The sequence below is a fragment of the Dipodomys ordii genome, unplaced genomic scaffold (genome assembly GCF_000151885.1).
Source record: "Dipodomys ordii isolate 6190 unplaced genomic scaffold, Dord_2.0 Scaffold344, whole genome shotgun sequence".
NCBI lineage: Eukaryota > Metazoa > Chordata > Mammalia > Rodentia > Heteromyidae > Dipodomys > Dipodomys ordii.
Window position 1 is genome coordinate 260965 of NW_012267560.1, and position 15365 is coordinate 276329.

At 38.6% G+C, this 15365-nt stretch overlaps 1 protein-coding gene across 1 annotated transcript in view; it reads right to left on the reverse strand.

The window, feature by feature from the left end:
- The window catches only part of Asun (asunder spermatogenesis regulator), a 44517-nt gene that overhangs the window by 13326 nt on the left and 15826 nt on the right, over window positions 1-15365 (reverse strand). The window contains 3 exon segments of the mRNA XM_013036684.1: window positions 177-355; window positions 1801-1890; window positions 2211-2300. Coding sequence (XP_012892138.1) covers window positions 177-355; window positions 1801-1890; window positions 2211-2300 — 359 coding nt within the window.

The window sequence follows — 15365 nt, forward strand, 5'->3', positions numbered from 1 at the left end:
ATCTTAGCAACAATAAGAACTTAATAACTATTTGTTCATTGACATATTCCAGATATAACAAAAATCAAGTTGCTCCAAATCGTCTTTTCCACGGATTTTAGCACATAATACAAATTCAGTAACTATTTGCTATCTACAGACTCCAAATATAACAGGCAGAAATATTAAAGTCTTACTGTAATCCGGTAGTCTGTCACCCTTCCTCCACATCCTTCACTTATTGAGGGTGGATCCTCCAGGATAGATCGTGAACTGCTAAGCACATGTAAAAAGATCTCTCCTCCATGGCTACTAAGCATATGACTAATGACTTTAGAGCCCGACTTTCGTGGCTGTTCCAATAGAACAGAACGACCTGTGAAAACCAAGATACGCTCATGACATTCAGACAGGCTCTGACTTATTAAGATTTATGTGGAGATGTTTCATTTTTTAATTAATTAATTTAGGTCGGTTGGTTGGTTAGTCAGTCGGTCGGTCGTGGGCTTGAACTCTGGGCCTAGGCATTGTCCCTCAGCTCAAGCTCAAGACTAGTGCTCTACCACTTGAGCCACAGAGCCACTTCCAGTTTTCTGAGTGGTATATTGGAGTCTCACGGACTTTCCTGCCCAGACTGGCTTTAAACCGGGATCCTCAGATCTCATCCTCCTGAATAGCTAGGATTACAAGCATGAACCACTAGTGCCCAGCTTCATTTTATTTATTGATGCCTACATTCTAACAACATTGCTAATTTGATACATCTATACTTTAATTCTTTTTTCTTTTTTTGTTGGTTGTAGGACTTAAACTCTGTGTCTGGGCACTGTCCCTCAGCTCTTCAGCTCAAGGCTAGTGCTCTACCACTTGAGCCACAGTGCCACTTCTTGTTTTCTAAATGGTTTAATGGAGATGGAGTCTCATGGACTGGACTGGGAAGGTGACTCAGTGGTAGACTGCTTGTTTTGCATGCATGAGGCCCTGGGTTTGATTCCTCAGCACCACATAAGCAGAAAAAGCCGGAAGTGGTGCTGTGGCTCAAGTGGTAGGGTGCTAGCCTTGAGCTGAAGAGCTGAGGGACAGTGCCCAGGCCCAGAGTTCAGGCCTCACAACCAACAATAACAACAGCAAAAAGTCTCATGGACTTTTCCTGCCCGGACTGGCTTTGAACCACAATCCTCAGATCTCAGCCTCCTGAGTAGCTAGGATTACAGGCGTGAGCCACTGGTGCCCAGCTTCTATACTTTAATTCTTATAAAAAAAAAAAAAAAAAACTTCTAACTTCAGATTATTCTTAAGATACTCAAGTAGTAATTTGGACACTTTTCTAAGACAAGTATACTGGTCACTGGTATGTTTAGTTGTATGTGATACTTGATTTCACATCAAGTTTTGTTCTAGACATTTATGAAGAAAAGTAAGAAACCTCCTAGATAGACCTCAAAACATTTGAGAAGGCATCATCTCAATTCATCTCTACAATACTTTATCAGCACTGTTATTTTTCTATTTCACAGGACCAAACATTCTTAAATCTGAATTTTAATTTGATAGTCAAATCAAGTATAACCTAACAATGAAATTAACTTATTAATTAAATTAAATTAACTAATTAATTATGATAAAGCCTTTTAATTTTTAGACCATTGGTCCTAAAACACAGATCATCATAAGAATTAGTGGAAAGCTTTGGAAATTTAGCAGAACTGCTAAAGGGCATCTGTTAAGACTATATTGACATAAATTCCCAAAGTTCATATTCTCACTAGTGATCTTTACTTAAAATAATATCTGTTAAAACCATTAAATGTTGAAAGTTACCATTGAGAAGAAAATTAGTAAGGCAGGACGAAGGTCTACTATTTACATCTACAGGTGAAATTCGATAAGCTCCAGTACAATAGTGTAATTCTGAAAGAGAAGAAAACACTGGTTTGAAGGAATATAAAGAAATATTCTCATAATCAAAAATAAAAATAAAACAACTTGGTTACTGACCCCTGAAAAATGGAAAACAAATTTGTTTTTTAAAGATGTTAACTGAGAAAGTAGAGCTATGTCCCAAGTGGTAGAGCACTAGCCTTAAGCAAAAAAATGCAGGGACAGTGCCCAGGCCCTGAGTTCAAGCCCCATGACAGACCAAAAAAATAAGGTTGACTGAGTCCCCACATTAGTACTTTAGGAACACTCTGTTTTAATCTTTTCTGCTTCAATCATCTTCAAATACCCACCAATGTTATTGGTCCTTGGTGTGCACCACTTTAACGTTATTGTGTCTTTAAATGAGCCTTCTCTACTGCTGCCACCAATGTGAGTGTCACCTTCAAAAATATTTTAGAAAAACATTAACATTGCTAAAGAGATCGCAATTTCAAATTATTTACACACTTTTATACTAAGTTTAAGCTCTGTAAGAGAAAACACTGATTAGAGATCATGACTATGTTCCTGAACCTCCAAACATGTGAAACAGTCTTATGGCTCAGAGCATGGACTATGGCTAGGAAAGACATGGAATTGTGATGAAATCCAGAAATATTGAACTTCACATTTATAAAGGAAAATACTCAAGTCAACCTCGAGTGCTGAGCAAAACCATAGGGGAAATGGAGATTCCCCCAAACAGGGCTTCAAACAAGGCCAGCCCAATAAGGACAAGCCACTAAAAAATCCAAATACATCAAAATACTACCACAGAGGTTGGGAATCTGGCTTAGTGGTTGAGCATTTGCCTCATATTTATGAAGCCCTAGGTTCAATTCCTTAGTACCACATACACAGGAAAAAGTAGAAGTGGTTCTGTGGCAAGAGTGCTATCCTTGAACAACAATAACAACAAAGAAGCAGCAGCAGCAGCTCAGGGACAGAGTCCAGGCCCAGAGTTCAAGCCCTAGGACTAGAGAGAGAAAAAACAAAAACAAAAACCCCACATCACGGAGCCTGGGGTGTATGTAGGACAGAGCCTGAATGGCAACCCAGAAGTGCAGTGAAGAAAAGTGTGAAGCTAAGGCAATTGGGGGCAACTAGAGTCAAACGAGATCAACTAGATCAATTAGAGCCTTGTCCAGCCAGTGTAAACTGCATAGTCTTGACTGATGGCCAGGGAGACTGGCAGATAGCACCCACTGCTCAAGAACAGATTTTCCAAGAAAACCAAGAGAGACATCCAACCTGGCAGTATTCTGAGCTCATCAAACAGTAACTAAACATAGCTGCTGAGGATAGCAACATGTTTCCTGATCAACAGCTTGCTTACAATAAGCAGTGTTCTGAATCCAAGCCAGCCAAGACAGAACGTTAGAGAGCCCTGAACAACCCAAGTTAGAGCATAGCCCCTCACAGATTCAGCCACCTTACCCACTTACAAATTCAAAGAGTTAGATAAGCAAACAAAGCTGCCTTCCCAAGTAGGAACCTGGAAGAGAAACCCTGAGGTGGAAATCTACCCACTTTCCCTCAACAAAGAAGTAATGACTGGAAGGTGGCTCAGTAGTTGCATGCATGAGGCCCTGGGTTTGATTCCTTAGCACCACATAAGCAGGAAAAGCCAGACGTGGTGCTGTGGCTCAAGTGGTAGAGCACTAGCCTTGAGCTGAAAAACTGAGGGACAGTGCCCAGGCCCAGAGTTCAAGCCCCATGACCGACAAAAAAAAAAAAAAGAAGTAATGACTAGTGTATATTTGATTTTTTTTCCCTTTTTTTTTTGGGCCAGTCCTGGGGCTTGAATTCACAGCCTGGGCATGGTCCCAGAGCTTCTTTTTGCTCAAGGCTAGCACTCTACCACTTGAGTCACAGCACCACTTCTGTCTTTTTCTTTTTATGTGGTACTGAGGAATTGAGCCCAGGGCTTCATGCATGCTAGGTAAACACTCACTAAGCCACATTCCCAGCCCTTGATTTTTCTAGTGGCATTTATCATTGCATTGTTGTAGCTTGTTTTGCTTTTTTTTTTTTTTTTTGCTTTTTTACTCTTTTGATCATTTTGCCTTCTGCTATACTCTTTTTACCCTTGTTTCTCTCCTTATCATTCTAGTTTTGTCTATGATCTCCATTCCATTTTCTTTTCTTCTCCTAATTTCCTGCTTCTATACTTTTCCTTTCTCCATCTTTCTTTATTAGTACATAATTATCAGTACCTTTGGATCTAATAATTTTTTAAAATTCTCAGCATGTCCTTTCCTACATACAGTCCTGAGCTTTTTAAGGGCAAGGTTAATGTTTTATCACCTTGAGACACAGCTCCACTTCTGATTTTCTGGTGGTAAGAGTCTCACAGAATAACCTGTCTGGCTTTGAACCACAATCCTCAGATCTCAGACTCCTGAGAAGCTATGATTACATGTCTTTTCCTTTCTAACCCTACTGAGTATAGTTACTATTTCTAATTGTTTTATACTACATTTAAATATGGAATGTGTTTTTAACTGCTGTGGTTTTTAGTCCTGCCTGCTTTCTCTCCTTTAAGTGAGAGGACTCTCCATTAAGGAGAAAAAATGTGGGTGGGAATGGTAGGGAAAAACTAGAAGAGAGCAAGGGAAAGGTGACATTGTCCAAAAAGAAATGTACTCATTACCTGACTTATATAGCTGAAAACCCTTTGTTTATCACCTTCATAATAACAATAAAAAGAAGAAAAACAATAAACAAACAATAAAATAAAAAAAGCCAATGGATTTTTTTCAATCATAGGAAAATTTCAACCGAGAAAAACAAGAAATAAAAACCAAGGCAATATAATACCTCCAAAGCTACATAATTTGCCAATAACTGAATCAACAGATAATCAATGTATGAAATGTAAAATGCCAAATAATTCAAAACAAAAAGATGAAGTTGATTTATGACCTATTTAAATAATAGCATCATAAATAAGAAATTAAGCAAGGATATTAAGATTCTGAAAAGAAAATAAATAATATAATGTTAGAAATGGAAGTCAATAAACCTAAGAAAAACAGGACAAAGCATTACCATTAGACTAAATCATGCAGAAGAATGTTAGGAAAGAACTTCAAGGTCAAGGATATTCTATACTCAGATAGCAAAAAAATATAAATAAATAACCTTGATACAACTTTTAAAAACCTTAGGACACACTAAGCTAAAAATACATAGAAGAGAAGAAATATTTGAGATACATACTAAAGTCCTAAGAGAGCTACACTGTATTCAGTGAAATTATAGTAGAAAAATTTCTGAAATCATGGGAAATATGGACATCTGAATAGAAGAGGTATACCAACAACACCAAACATACAGGACCAGAAAAACAAAAACAAACTCTATATGTCAGATCACACTTAAAACATGGAGTCTCAATTCCAAAGAAAGGGATAAATGCCAGTGTACTTACAAAAGCAAAGAAAATCAGAATTATATCAGCAGAAAGTTTGTAACTTAGGTTAACATGGAATAATTATTTTTTATTATATTTAAGTAGTTGTCAAAAGAGGTTTCAATTCAATCTATCAGTTTTTAAGTACAGTGCATCTTGATCAATGTGACCTCTTCCATCATTCTCTCCCATCTCTCCCTACAAATCCCCTCAATTTTTCCTGGAATGACAATTTAAAGCCTTGAGAGCAAATAGCTGGCCAAATCAAGACTATATTATCAAGTTATCCTTTAAAGAGTAGGATTAAGGGCCTTCTCAAAAGGGAACCCTACTGCATTGTTGGTGGGAGTGTAAATTTGTTCAACCACTCTGGAAAGCAGTATGTAGTTCCCTCCATACATACACATAAAGCTCCCCTATGACCCTGCAATGCCAGTTCTGAGCATTTACCCAAATGATCACAAACAAGGCCACACTAAAGCTACCAGCACAACTATGTTTACTGCAGCATTATTCACCACAGCTAAAATATGGAACCAACCCAGATGCCCCTCAGCAAATGAATGGATCAAGAAAATATGGCACACACACACACACACACACACACTCACAATGGAATTCTATGCTTCCATCAGAAAAAATGTCACTGCCCCATTTGTTAGGAAATACAAAGACTTGAAAAAAATTATATTAAGTGAAGTAAGCCAAACTAAAGAAATATAGGTCCCATGGTTTCCCTCATTTGCAATAATTAGTATACATATAGGATAATTTTATCAGATGAGCAGAAAAAGCTCAAAAGCTATGTACATATGTCCATGTAAGATGATACTAAACAAAAAGAACCCCAAGATATGGACAGAAGAGGCCTTTCCTTGTTGTTATTGTTTTAAATGTACCATGTGATTTTTTTTGGTTTCCTTTGTATGTTCTTCCTCATATGGTATATCCCCTGCTGTCACTGTACTTGATTTTGGCAACCTGCATCTTGCATATACATTTGTCTAATTTGGGTAGGGGAAGGGAAATAACAAAACGCTGAAACAAGGATACAGGATGACCCATTGCAACAATGATACCCACCAGAAAGTAATTAAGATATGACAATTTTAAATGTATATTCACCAAACCTGGGTATACCTAACTTCAAAAAACCAACACCACTGGAAAAGGAACATATAGGTCCAGATACAATAACAGTAGGTGACTTACCATCCCACAATCAATAGACAGATCATCTAGGTGAAAAACCAGCAAACTTCCAGCAAAGACCAAATAGATAACAGGCATATGCAGACTATTCCATCCACCTAAAGCAAAATGCGCATTCTTCATGGAACTTCCACCAGAGTAGCTCAGAATTGAAACCATAAAGTTTTAGTAAATACAAGAAAACAAACAATTTTTTGTACATTTAATGTGATATCTGAGCTACTAGTCACCAACTGAAAGTTCCTCCTTTTGTCTGGCCTCAGTCCGTCCTACTGTTGGAAATTTACTCTCTTCCCTGAGCCCCACTTTCCCTTGGAAGATAAAGATAACTATGAGAACAAAAATGTGAAATCAGAAAATAGAACAAAATGATTGATAAAGGGCAAAACCTCTTGGTAAAAAAAAAACTCCAGGCTGAGGCTGACTAGCTAACTGACTACTGGTCAGCCTTAGCCCCTTTACATCCTTGTTAAAAAGAAAAAGAACATCTCTCCCTCACTAAAGTTTACCAAGCTGGCAGCTTTGTAGTTTACCACAAACTTTGCTGAAGCCACTGACAACGTACCTATATTCCACCCAAGGTTGTATTTTGACTTCTGTAATCCAAGGACTTTTGTAATTAAGTATAAATAATATCAATAGCATTGACCGGACTGGTCATGCTGACCAAGTTAAGATTATGTTTTGCCTAGGCTCTTGTGACTCAAAGCTATGTTTTGCTTCTGTAACCTTACTTGCTTGCTTTGGTAAATATCACGTAAGTGAAACCCGTCTTTAAAAATCCCTCATGAAAAGCAAATGGGGCTGTTCTCTAGCTCTGACAGCTGGGGACAGATGCTACATGGCTAATTAAAAAGCTTCCAGCCAGTTTGACTGAATACTGGTGACTCCTTTTGCTGATCATGGGTTCAAGTCCCACCAGCTCCAGGGAGCTGGGATATTTCATTTAATAGATACAAATGGATCACATGGGAAAAAATCAGACATTAATAGCAAGAAAAAGTGCAAAAACTACACATACACATAGAGCCTGAGCAGTATATTTTTAAAATAATCAGTGAGTTATTGAAAAAAATCAAAGAGGACTCCCTGAATTAAGTAAAAATTAAAACCCAAAATATTGCCAGGCACTGACAGCTCATGCCTATAATCCCAGCTACTCAAGAGGCTGAAATCTGCGTATCACAGTTTGAAGCAAGCCCTGGCAGGAAAATCAGTGAGACTTTTAAACCACCCTGAGAAACCCAGAAGTGGCGCTGTGGCTCAAGTCGGAGAGCACTACCCTTGAGCAAAAGCAGCTTAGGGACAGTGCCTAGGCCCTGAGTTCAAGCCCCAGGACTGTGGGGAAAAGTCCAAAATACCAGACAAACAGGGTGCTAGTGGCTTTTGCCTATAATCCTAGGTACAATGGAAGCTGAAATTTGGGGATCACAGTTTGAAACCAGGTTAGGCAGGAAAGTATGTGAGACTCTTGTCTCCAAATAACCAGCAAAAAAGCCAAAAGCAGAGCTGTTGGCTCAAGTGGTAGAGTGCTAGCTTTCAGCAAAAAAACCCACGGGAACAGTAAGTAGGCTCTGAGTTCAAGCCCCAGGACTGACTGACATACACACACACAAAAATCCCAAATACCAAAAACTATGGGTTGCAAGGAGGACAGTTTTAAGAAGTTTGTAGCTATCAGTGCTTTCACTGAAAACAAAGATCTCAAATAAAAAGGCTAATGATACATTTTAAGAACTGAGAAAAACAAAAACAAGCAAACCTCAAAATTAAGAAAAGAAAAATAAAACAATGAAATGGGGACTAAAAGAGTAACGCAAATAATCATGAAGCAAAGAGCTGGTTCTTGGTAAAGAATAACAAGAGTGATAGCTTTTAGCCAAACTAGCAAAAGCAAAATTAATAAAATTAAGCCATGAGAATGGGGATATCAATGAAATCCAGAGGACATCAGAGAATATTTTGAGCAAATGCAGTTATTATATTCAATGTATAATATGTAAAAACTGAACGATGTAACTTGAGGGCAGGATGGGAAGGGGAAAAATGGGGCCAAATGATGAAAAAAGTGACACTGATCAAGGTGCACTGTACTTACAACCTGACTTACCAAATTGTTACCTCTTTTAAAACTACTTAAAAAGGGCTGGGAAGGTGGCTCAGTGGTAGAGCGCTTGCCTTACATGCCTGAGGCCCTGGGTTCAATTCCTCAGCACCACATAAGCAAAAAGAAAAAAGCTGGAAGTGGCACTGTGGCTCAAGTGGTAGAGCGCTAGCCTTGAGCTGAAGAGCTGAGGGACAGCGCCAGGCCCAGAGTTCAGACCCCACGACTGGACCCAAAAAAAAAAAAAAACTACTTAAAAAATATTTTGGAAAATTATAAATAATTTATAAGTTAGAAATTCTAGAAATTAGATGAATTTCTAGACACAACTGAACCCACAAAGATATATAAAGTGACTAGATTTATAATGAAATGAGATGGGAACAGGGATAGTCTCCCAATAAAGAAAAGCCCAGATCTGGATGAAGTCACTGCCGATTTCTACCAAGTCTTTAAATATCAACTAACACTACTCAGACTACTGTATAAAATAGAAAGGAAAGGAGCATTACCAAACTCATTCTATCAATCCATATGACCCCCGATACCAAAATCAGATAAGGACACACACACTTGCGCGCGCGCGCACACACACACACACACACACACACGACAAATTTCCTTGATGAAAATAAATTCAAAACTCTCAATAAATTTTTGAGACCAAATTTAAAATATAAATAATATTAAGGGCAGAAATACAATCTGAGACAAAAATAATGATAATCTCAACAGGTCAAAGTCTTTGACAAAATCCAACATCTCATCATGGCAAAAGCCCTGAACAAGAAATACAGAAACAAAAAAAAGGCTTGATATAAACAAACCCATAACCAACATTAAAAAACTGAAGACATTTTCAGAAAAATGGACACAAACTAAAAGCAAGTATTTCCTCTATATTCAGTAACAGGAAAAGGACATTCATTCTTACTCTTATTTTAAAACAGTGCTAGTGACACAGCTCCAGTTGTCAAATATTTGCCTTAAAAAAAAGAAATTGAGAATTGAGGAGGACATTAGAAGATGGAAAGACCTCTCTAACGTTTTTCACAGAAACAGAAAAGGCAATCCAAAAATTCAAAAGGAAGCACAAAAGACCCTAGACAAAGCAATTCTAAACATAAAGAGTAATTCTGTAGGCATCATAATGCCTGACCTCAAATTATGCTAGAGCCATACTAATATATATTAACAAAAACCACGATATTGGTAACAAAACAGACACATAACGCCACGATATTGAGTAGATGATACAGAAATAAGCCCATACAGCTACAACCACTGGATTCTTTACAAAGGTGCCAAAAACATACTTTACAAAAGACAGCCTCGTCTTTCCATTTCCTAACAAATGGGGGAATGTCATTCTTTCTGATGGAGACACTGGAAAAAATTATATTAAGTGAAGTAAGCCAGGCCCAAAGAAACATAGGTCCCATGGTTTCCCTTACTTGCAATAACTAGTATATGTCTGAAACAAGCAGAAAAGGTCAGATAAATAGATGTTAGGCGAAATGAACCCCAAGATAAGGGCTCAAATGGTTTTTCTTTCTTCCTATTGTTTCTAACATATTTATAAGGTATTTCTTTGTTGCTTTGTATGTCCCTCCCCCATGGTATAACCCCTGTTTTCACTGTATTTGATGTTGGAATAATTTGAGGAGGGGAAGGGAAAAAACAAATTGTTTAAATAGGGATACAGGTGGACCCAGTGCAACAACGAGATGTATAAGACATTATGTCAAGAAAAGAACTTTACAACTTTGGCAGGGGAAGGGGGAGAGGGTAAGATGGGAAGGGATGGGAAGGGGAAACAAAGGAGGAAGCAACAATGCTTGATAAGAAATGTACTCATTACCTTGCTCATGTAATTGTAACCCCTCTGTAGGTATTTTCACAAAAAAAAAATGCATGTTTTAGAAGGGAAAAAAAAGTCTCAAGGACTTTTCTTATCAGGCTGGCTTTGAACCACGATCCTCAGATCTCAGCCTCCTCAGTAGGTAGGATTACAGGCATGAGCTACCGGAGCACAGCTTGCCCTGCATCTTGTAAATACATTTTTCTAATTTGGGGAGGAAAAAAGGGAAATAACAAAATGCTGAAACAAGGATACAGGTTGGCCCATTGTAAGAATGTGACATACAAGACACTATGTAGAAAACCAACTTTACAACTTGGGGAAGGGGAGGAATCTGGGAGTTGGGGAGACAAAGGGTAGTAGGGGAAAAGGGAGTGGGTAAAAATGCATGATAGGAAATATACTCATTACCTTACTCATGCAACTGTAACCCCTCTGTATAGTATCTTTACAATAAAAAATATTAAAAAGGAAAAAAAAGACAGTCTCTTCAACAAATGTTGCTGGGAAAATTAGATGACCACATGCAGAAGGCTAAAACTAGAGCCTCATCTCTCACTCTGCACAAAACAATCTAAAATGGATCATAAACCTTAATATAAGATCCGAAAGATTTTCACAATTAAAAAAAAAACCAAAAGGCTTGAATTACTAGAGGAAAAAGATATAGAGAAACCACTTCAAAATAGAGGCAAGGCAACTATCTCCTGAACACGACCTAATAGCTCAAGAAACAAGATCAAGAACCTGATGAATGAGACTGAATCAAAATGAAAAAGCTTCTGTACATTAAAGAAAATATTAAGTGATGAAACCACCTATAGAATGGAAGAAAAATCATTACAAAGTATTCATCTGACAAGGGATTGATACTGAGAATACATAAAGAGCTGAGAAGTTTAAATTCCCTAAGAATATAAGCCAGTTATTAAACTGGCTAATAAATGTTTTTAAAAAAAGAAGAGGAAAAAACACATTAAGAAATGTTCAGCATCCATAGATATAAAGAAAATATGCATCAACACAACAATAAAATTCCATCTCACACAACAGGGTAGCAGGTAAACAACCCTGCTGACAAGAATGCAGGAAACAGGGGGCTGGGAAGGTGGCTCAGTGGTAGAGCGCTTGCCTTGCATGCATGAGGACCTGGGTTCGATTCCCCAGCACCACATAAGCAAAAAGGAAAAAAGCCAGAAGTGGCGCTGTAGCTCAAGTGGTAGAGTGCTAGCCTTGAGCTGAAGAGCTGAGGGACAGCGCCCAGGCCCACGACCAGACCCAAAAAAAACCCCAAAAAACAAAACAAAAAAAAAAGAATGCAGGAAACAAAACAAAACCAGAAACTATACAATGTTCCACTATGGAAATCAGTATAGAGATTCCTCAAGAAAGTAAAAACATTCCTGGATATATATGTGAAGGAATGCAAGTTAGCATACATTACAAGTATCTGTATATTCATATTCATAACAGCACTATTCACATTTGCCAAGTTATAGAAACAACCTAAGTATCCATTAACTAATGAATGGATTAAAAAATATGACAAGTATGTACACATACTGAAGTATTCAGATAATATGAATACATATACACATATATGTGTGCATATGTATTACATGCTCATGTGTACATAGGTCACACACACAATGGAATTATTCAGACATAAAGAAGAATGTTATTGGGCTGGGAAGGTGACTAAGTGGTAGAGCGTTTGCCTTGCATGCATGAGGCCCTGGGTTCGATTCCTTAGCACCACATAAGCAGAAAAAAAAAGCCGGAAGTGGCACTGTGGCTCAAGTGGTAGAGTGTTAGCCTTGAGCTGAAGAACTGAGGGATGGCGCCCAGGCCCAGAGTTCAGGCCCCATGACCGCCCCCCCCCCCGCAAAAAAGAATGCTATTCATAGAAAAATGAATCATCATTTAAATGAAATGATTTATATGAAGACTTACAATGATAAATATCATATGTTTAATATTATGTCCAAAAGCTACATATATTAAGCAAAATGGAGGAATATGAGGAGGGAATAAGGATGAAGGAGGGAGCACAAGGGCTGGGGATGAGGGCTAAATAAGATCAAAGTAAATTATATGCATGTTTGGAATGTTCTAAAGAAACCCATTATTTCATATAACTTTTTAATAAAAATATGTAATAAATAATTATATAATTTTTTAAAAAGTGGAAACACATCCAGAACCTCTTTTTTTTAAAGTGTGCTAGAAAAATGCCAAAGAGGGCTGGGAAGGTGGCTCATTGGTAGAGCGCTTGCCTTGCATGCCTGAGGCCCTGGGTTCAATTCCTTAGCACCACATAAGTAAAAAGTAAAAAACCCAGAAGTGGCGCTGTGGCTCAAGTGGTAGAGCACTAGCCTTGAGCTGAAGAGCTGAGGGACAGCGCTCAGGCCCAGAGTTCAGGCCCTACGACTGGACCAGAAACAAAAAAAAAAAAACAAGAAATGCCAAAGAGCATGGATATTAACTATGACTAAAGGTTATTATAATTCCCCTCCAACTTTTTCATTAAAATAATCATTAACTTTACCATGCTGACAGTCAACAGCAATTTTTTTTAAATTTCAAGTATTTCTTCCTGACCATAACATTAAAATAATGAAATAGCATGGCTCAGTACTCAGAAGACTTAAATTTTAAATGCACAACTAACTATACTGACTCTTAATCTATTTAGAAACAACATTAGCTAAAGGGTCCAGGAAACAAATACACAAAGAATACAATTGTGACTGTTCTTCATGGAAACCAAAGAAAAGCACAGTTCATAGATATTCCTCCAGTGATAACAGCACATGTAGAGCAAAAAACCAACAAAGTCTTGAATATGTGCAGGGATAAGAGCATGTCTAAGAGAAAGATCTGACCCATTTTCTACAAGCTTTCTTGAGGAGTAAAGATAGGTCTGACTTCTAAGAGGATGCATAGACATTATCTAAAGAAAGGGAGGCAAAGGTATTCTGGCAAAAGGAACAACAGACTAAAGATTCTGTGGCAAAGGGAGCATATAGCCACACAGGTACGCAAAGCGTAGGCACAGAGGAGAAAGCTGTGAGATAAGGGGCTAGACAACACATGACCTTATAAGACATCTAACAGTCTTGACTTTCCTAGGAACAGCAGAAAGCATTGGTGGGTTTATTTATTTATTTAGTCAGTCCTGGAGCTTGAACTCAGGGGCTGGGCACTGTCCCTGAGTTTCTTTTGCTCAACCCCTTGAGCCATAGCACTACTTCATGTTTCTGAGGAATTGAACCCATGGCTTCATGCATGCTAGGCAAGCACTCTACCACTAAGCCACATTCCCAACCCATTGGAGGATTTTAAAAGCTAAAGGACACATAGTCAGGATTAAAGTTCTGAAAGCAGAAGACTGGATACAAAAGGTCTAAGTAGGAAGCTTCTAGGTAAAAATAGGATTCATTGGGGAGATACAAATGGGCGTGTATTTTTGGAGAGATACATAATGGAAAAAATGTGATGATGAATTAAATATGAAGCAGGTCAGTCAGATGTCTTTTTTTTTGGGGGGGGTGTCCGATCGTGGGCCTGAACTCTGGGCCTGGGCGCTGTCCCTCAGCTCTTCAGCTCAAGGCTAGAGCTACCACTTGAGCCACAGCGCCATTTCTGGCTTTTTTCTTTTTGTTTATGTGGTGCTGAGGAATCAAACCCAGGGCCTCATGCATGCAAGGCAAGCGCTCTACCACTGAGCCACCTTCCCAGCCCCAGTCAGATGTCTTAAAGATGATTTTGAGGCTTCTGCCCTATAGTACTGTATAAGATAAGAGGGTCATTCACTCAAAGAAGGGAGATCTCAAGACGAGTTCCAGGAAGAGGGCTCACATTATACTGGGAGTGCTGAGTTTTAGATGCCTAAGACATATTAAATACAATTAGACAGTAGAATACACACATCTGGAGCTTTGGGGAAAACAATGGCTGAGATATAAGCCTGCTGCTCACTGAGACTTCCCTGACTTTAAACAGGTAAATAACCACATGCAGCTGCCTGTGTTCCTGGAGCTGCAGAATGTTACAGTGTTAGCTGTAACATATGCAACTACATCCAAGGGAACCATGACTTTCAGAGAAATATATATATATATAATAAAATAAAAATTATATATATTTTTTCTGTTTTGGGGGGCCAGTCCTGGGGGCCGGTCCTTGAACTCAGGGCCTGGGCACTGTCCCTGAGCTCTTTGGCTCAAGGCTAGCTCATTCTACCATTTGACCTACAGTACCACTTCCAACGTTTTCTGAATAGTTCCTTGGAGATGGGAGTCTCACAGACTTTCCAGCCCAGGCTTGCATGGAATCATGATCCTTAGATTACAGCCTCCTTTCTCTCCCTCTCTCCTCTCTCCCTCTCTCCTCTCCTTCTCTTCTTCTCTCCCCCCTCCCTCCCTCCCTCCCTCCCTCTCTCTTTCTCTCTCTTTCTCTGCTGGTCCTGGGAATTGAATTTGGGGCATGGGCACTGTCCCTACACTCTTTTGCTTAAAGCTAGCACTCTTCTACTTTGAGGCGTAGAGAAATAATTTTTATTTCTAAGGATATGTTTTCAAAATTGATTAAACCGCCTCACAGGTCCTCAGCAATTTCCATGAACTACATTTTCAAAATGTTTTCCACATTCTTTTGTTAAACATTAATATATATTTCACAATAATTTTTGCTTCTGTTAAAACTAGTAGGTGAATTTCAAGATTTCTGAGATAGGGGCTGGGAAGGTGGCTCAGTGGTAGAACGCTTGCCTCGCATGCCTGAGGCCCTGGGTTCGATTCCTCAGCACCACATAAGCAAAAAGAAAAAAGCCAGAAGTGGCGCTATGGCTCAAGTGGTAGAGCGCTAGCCTT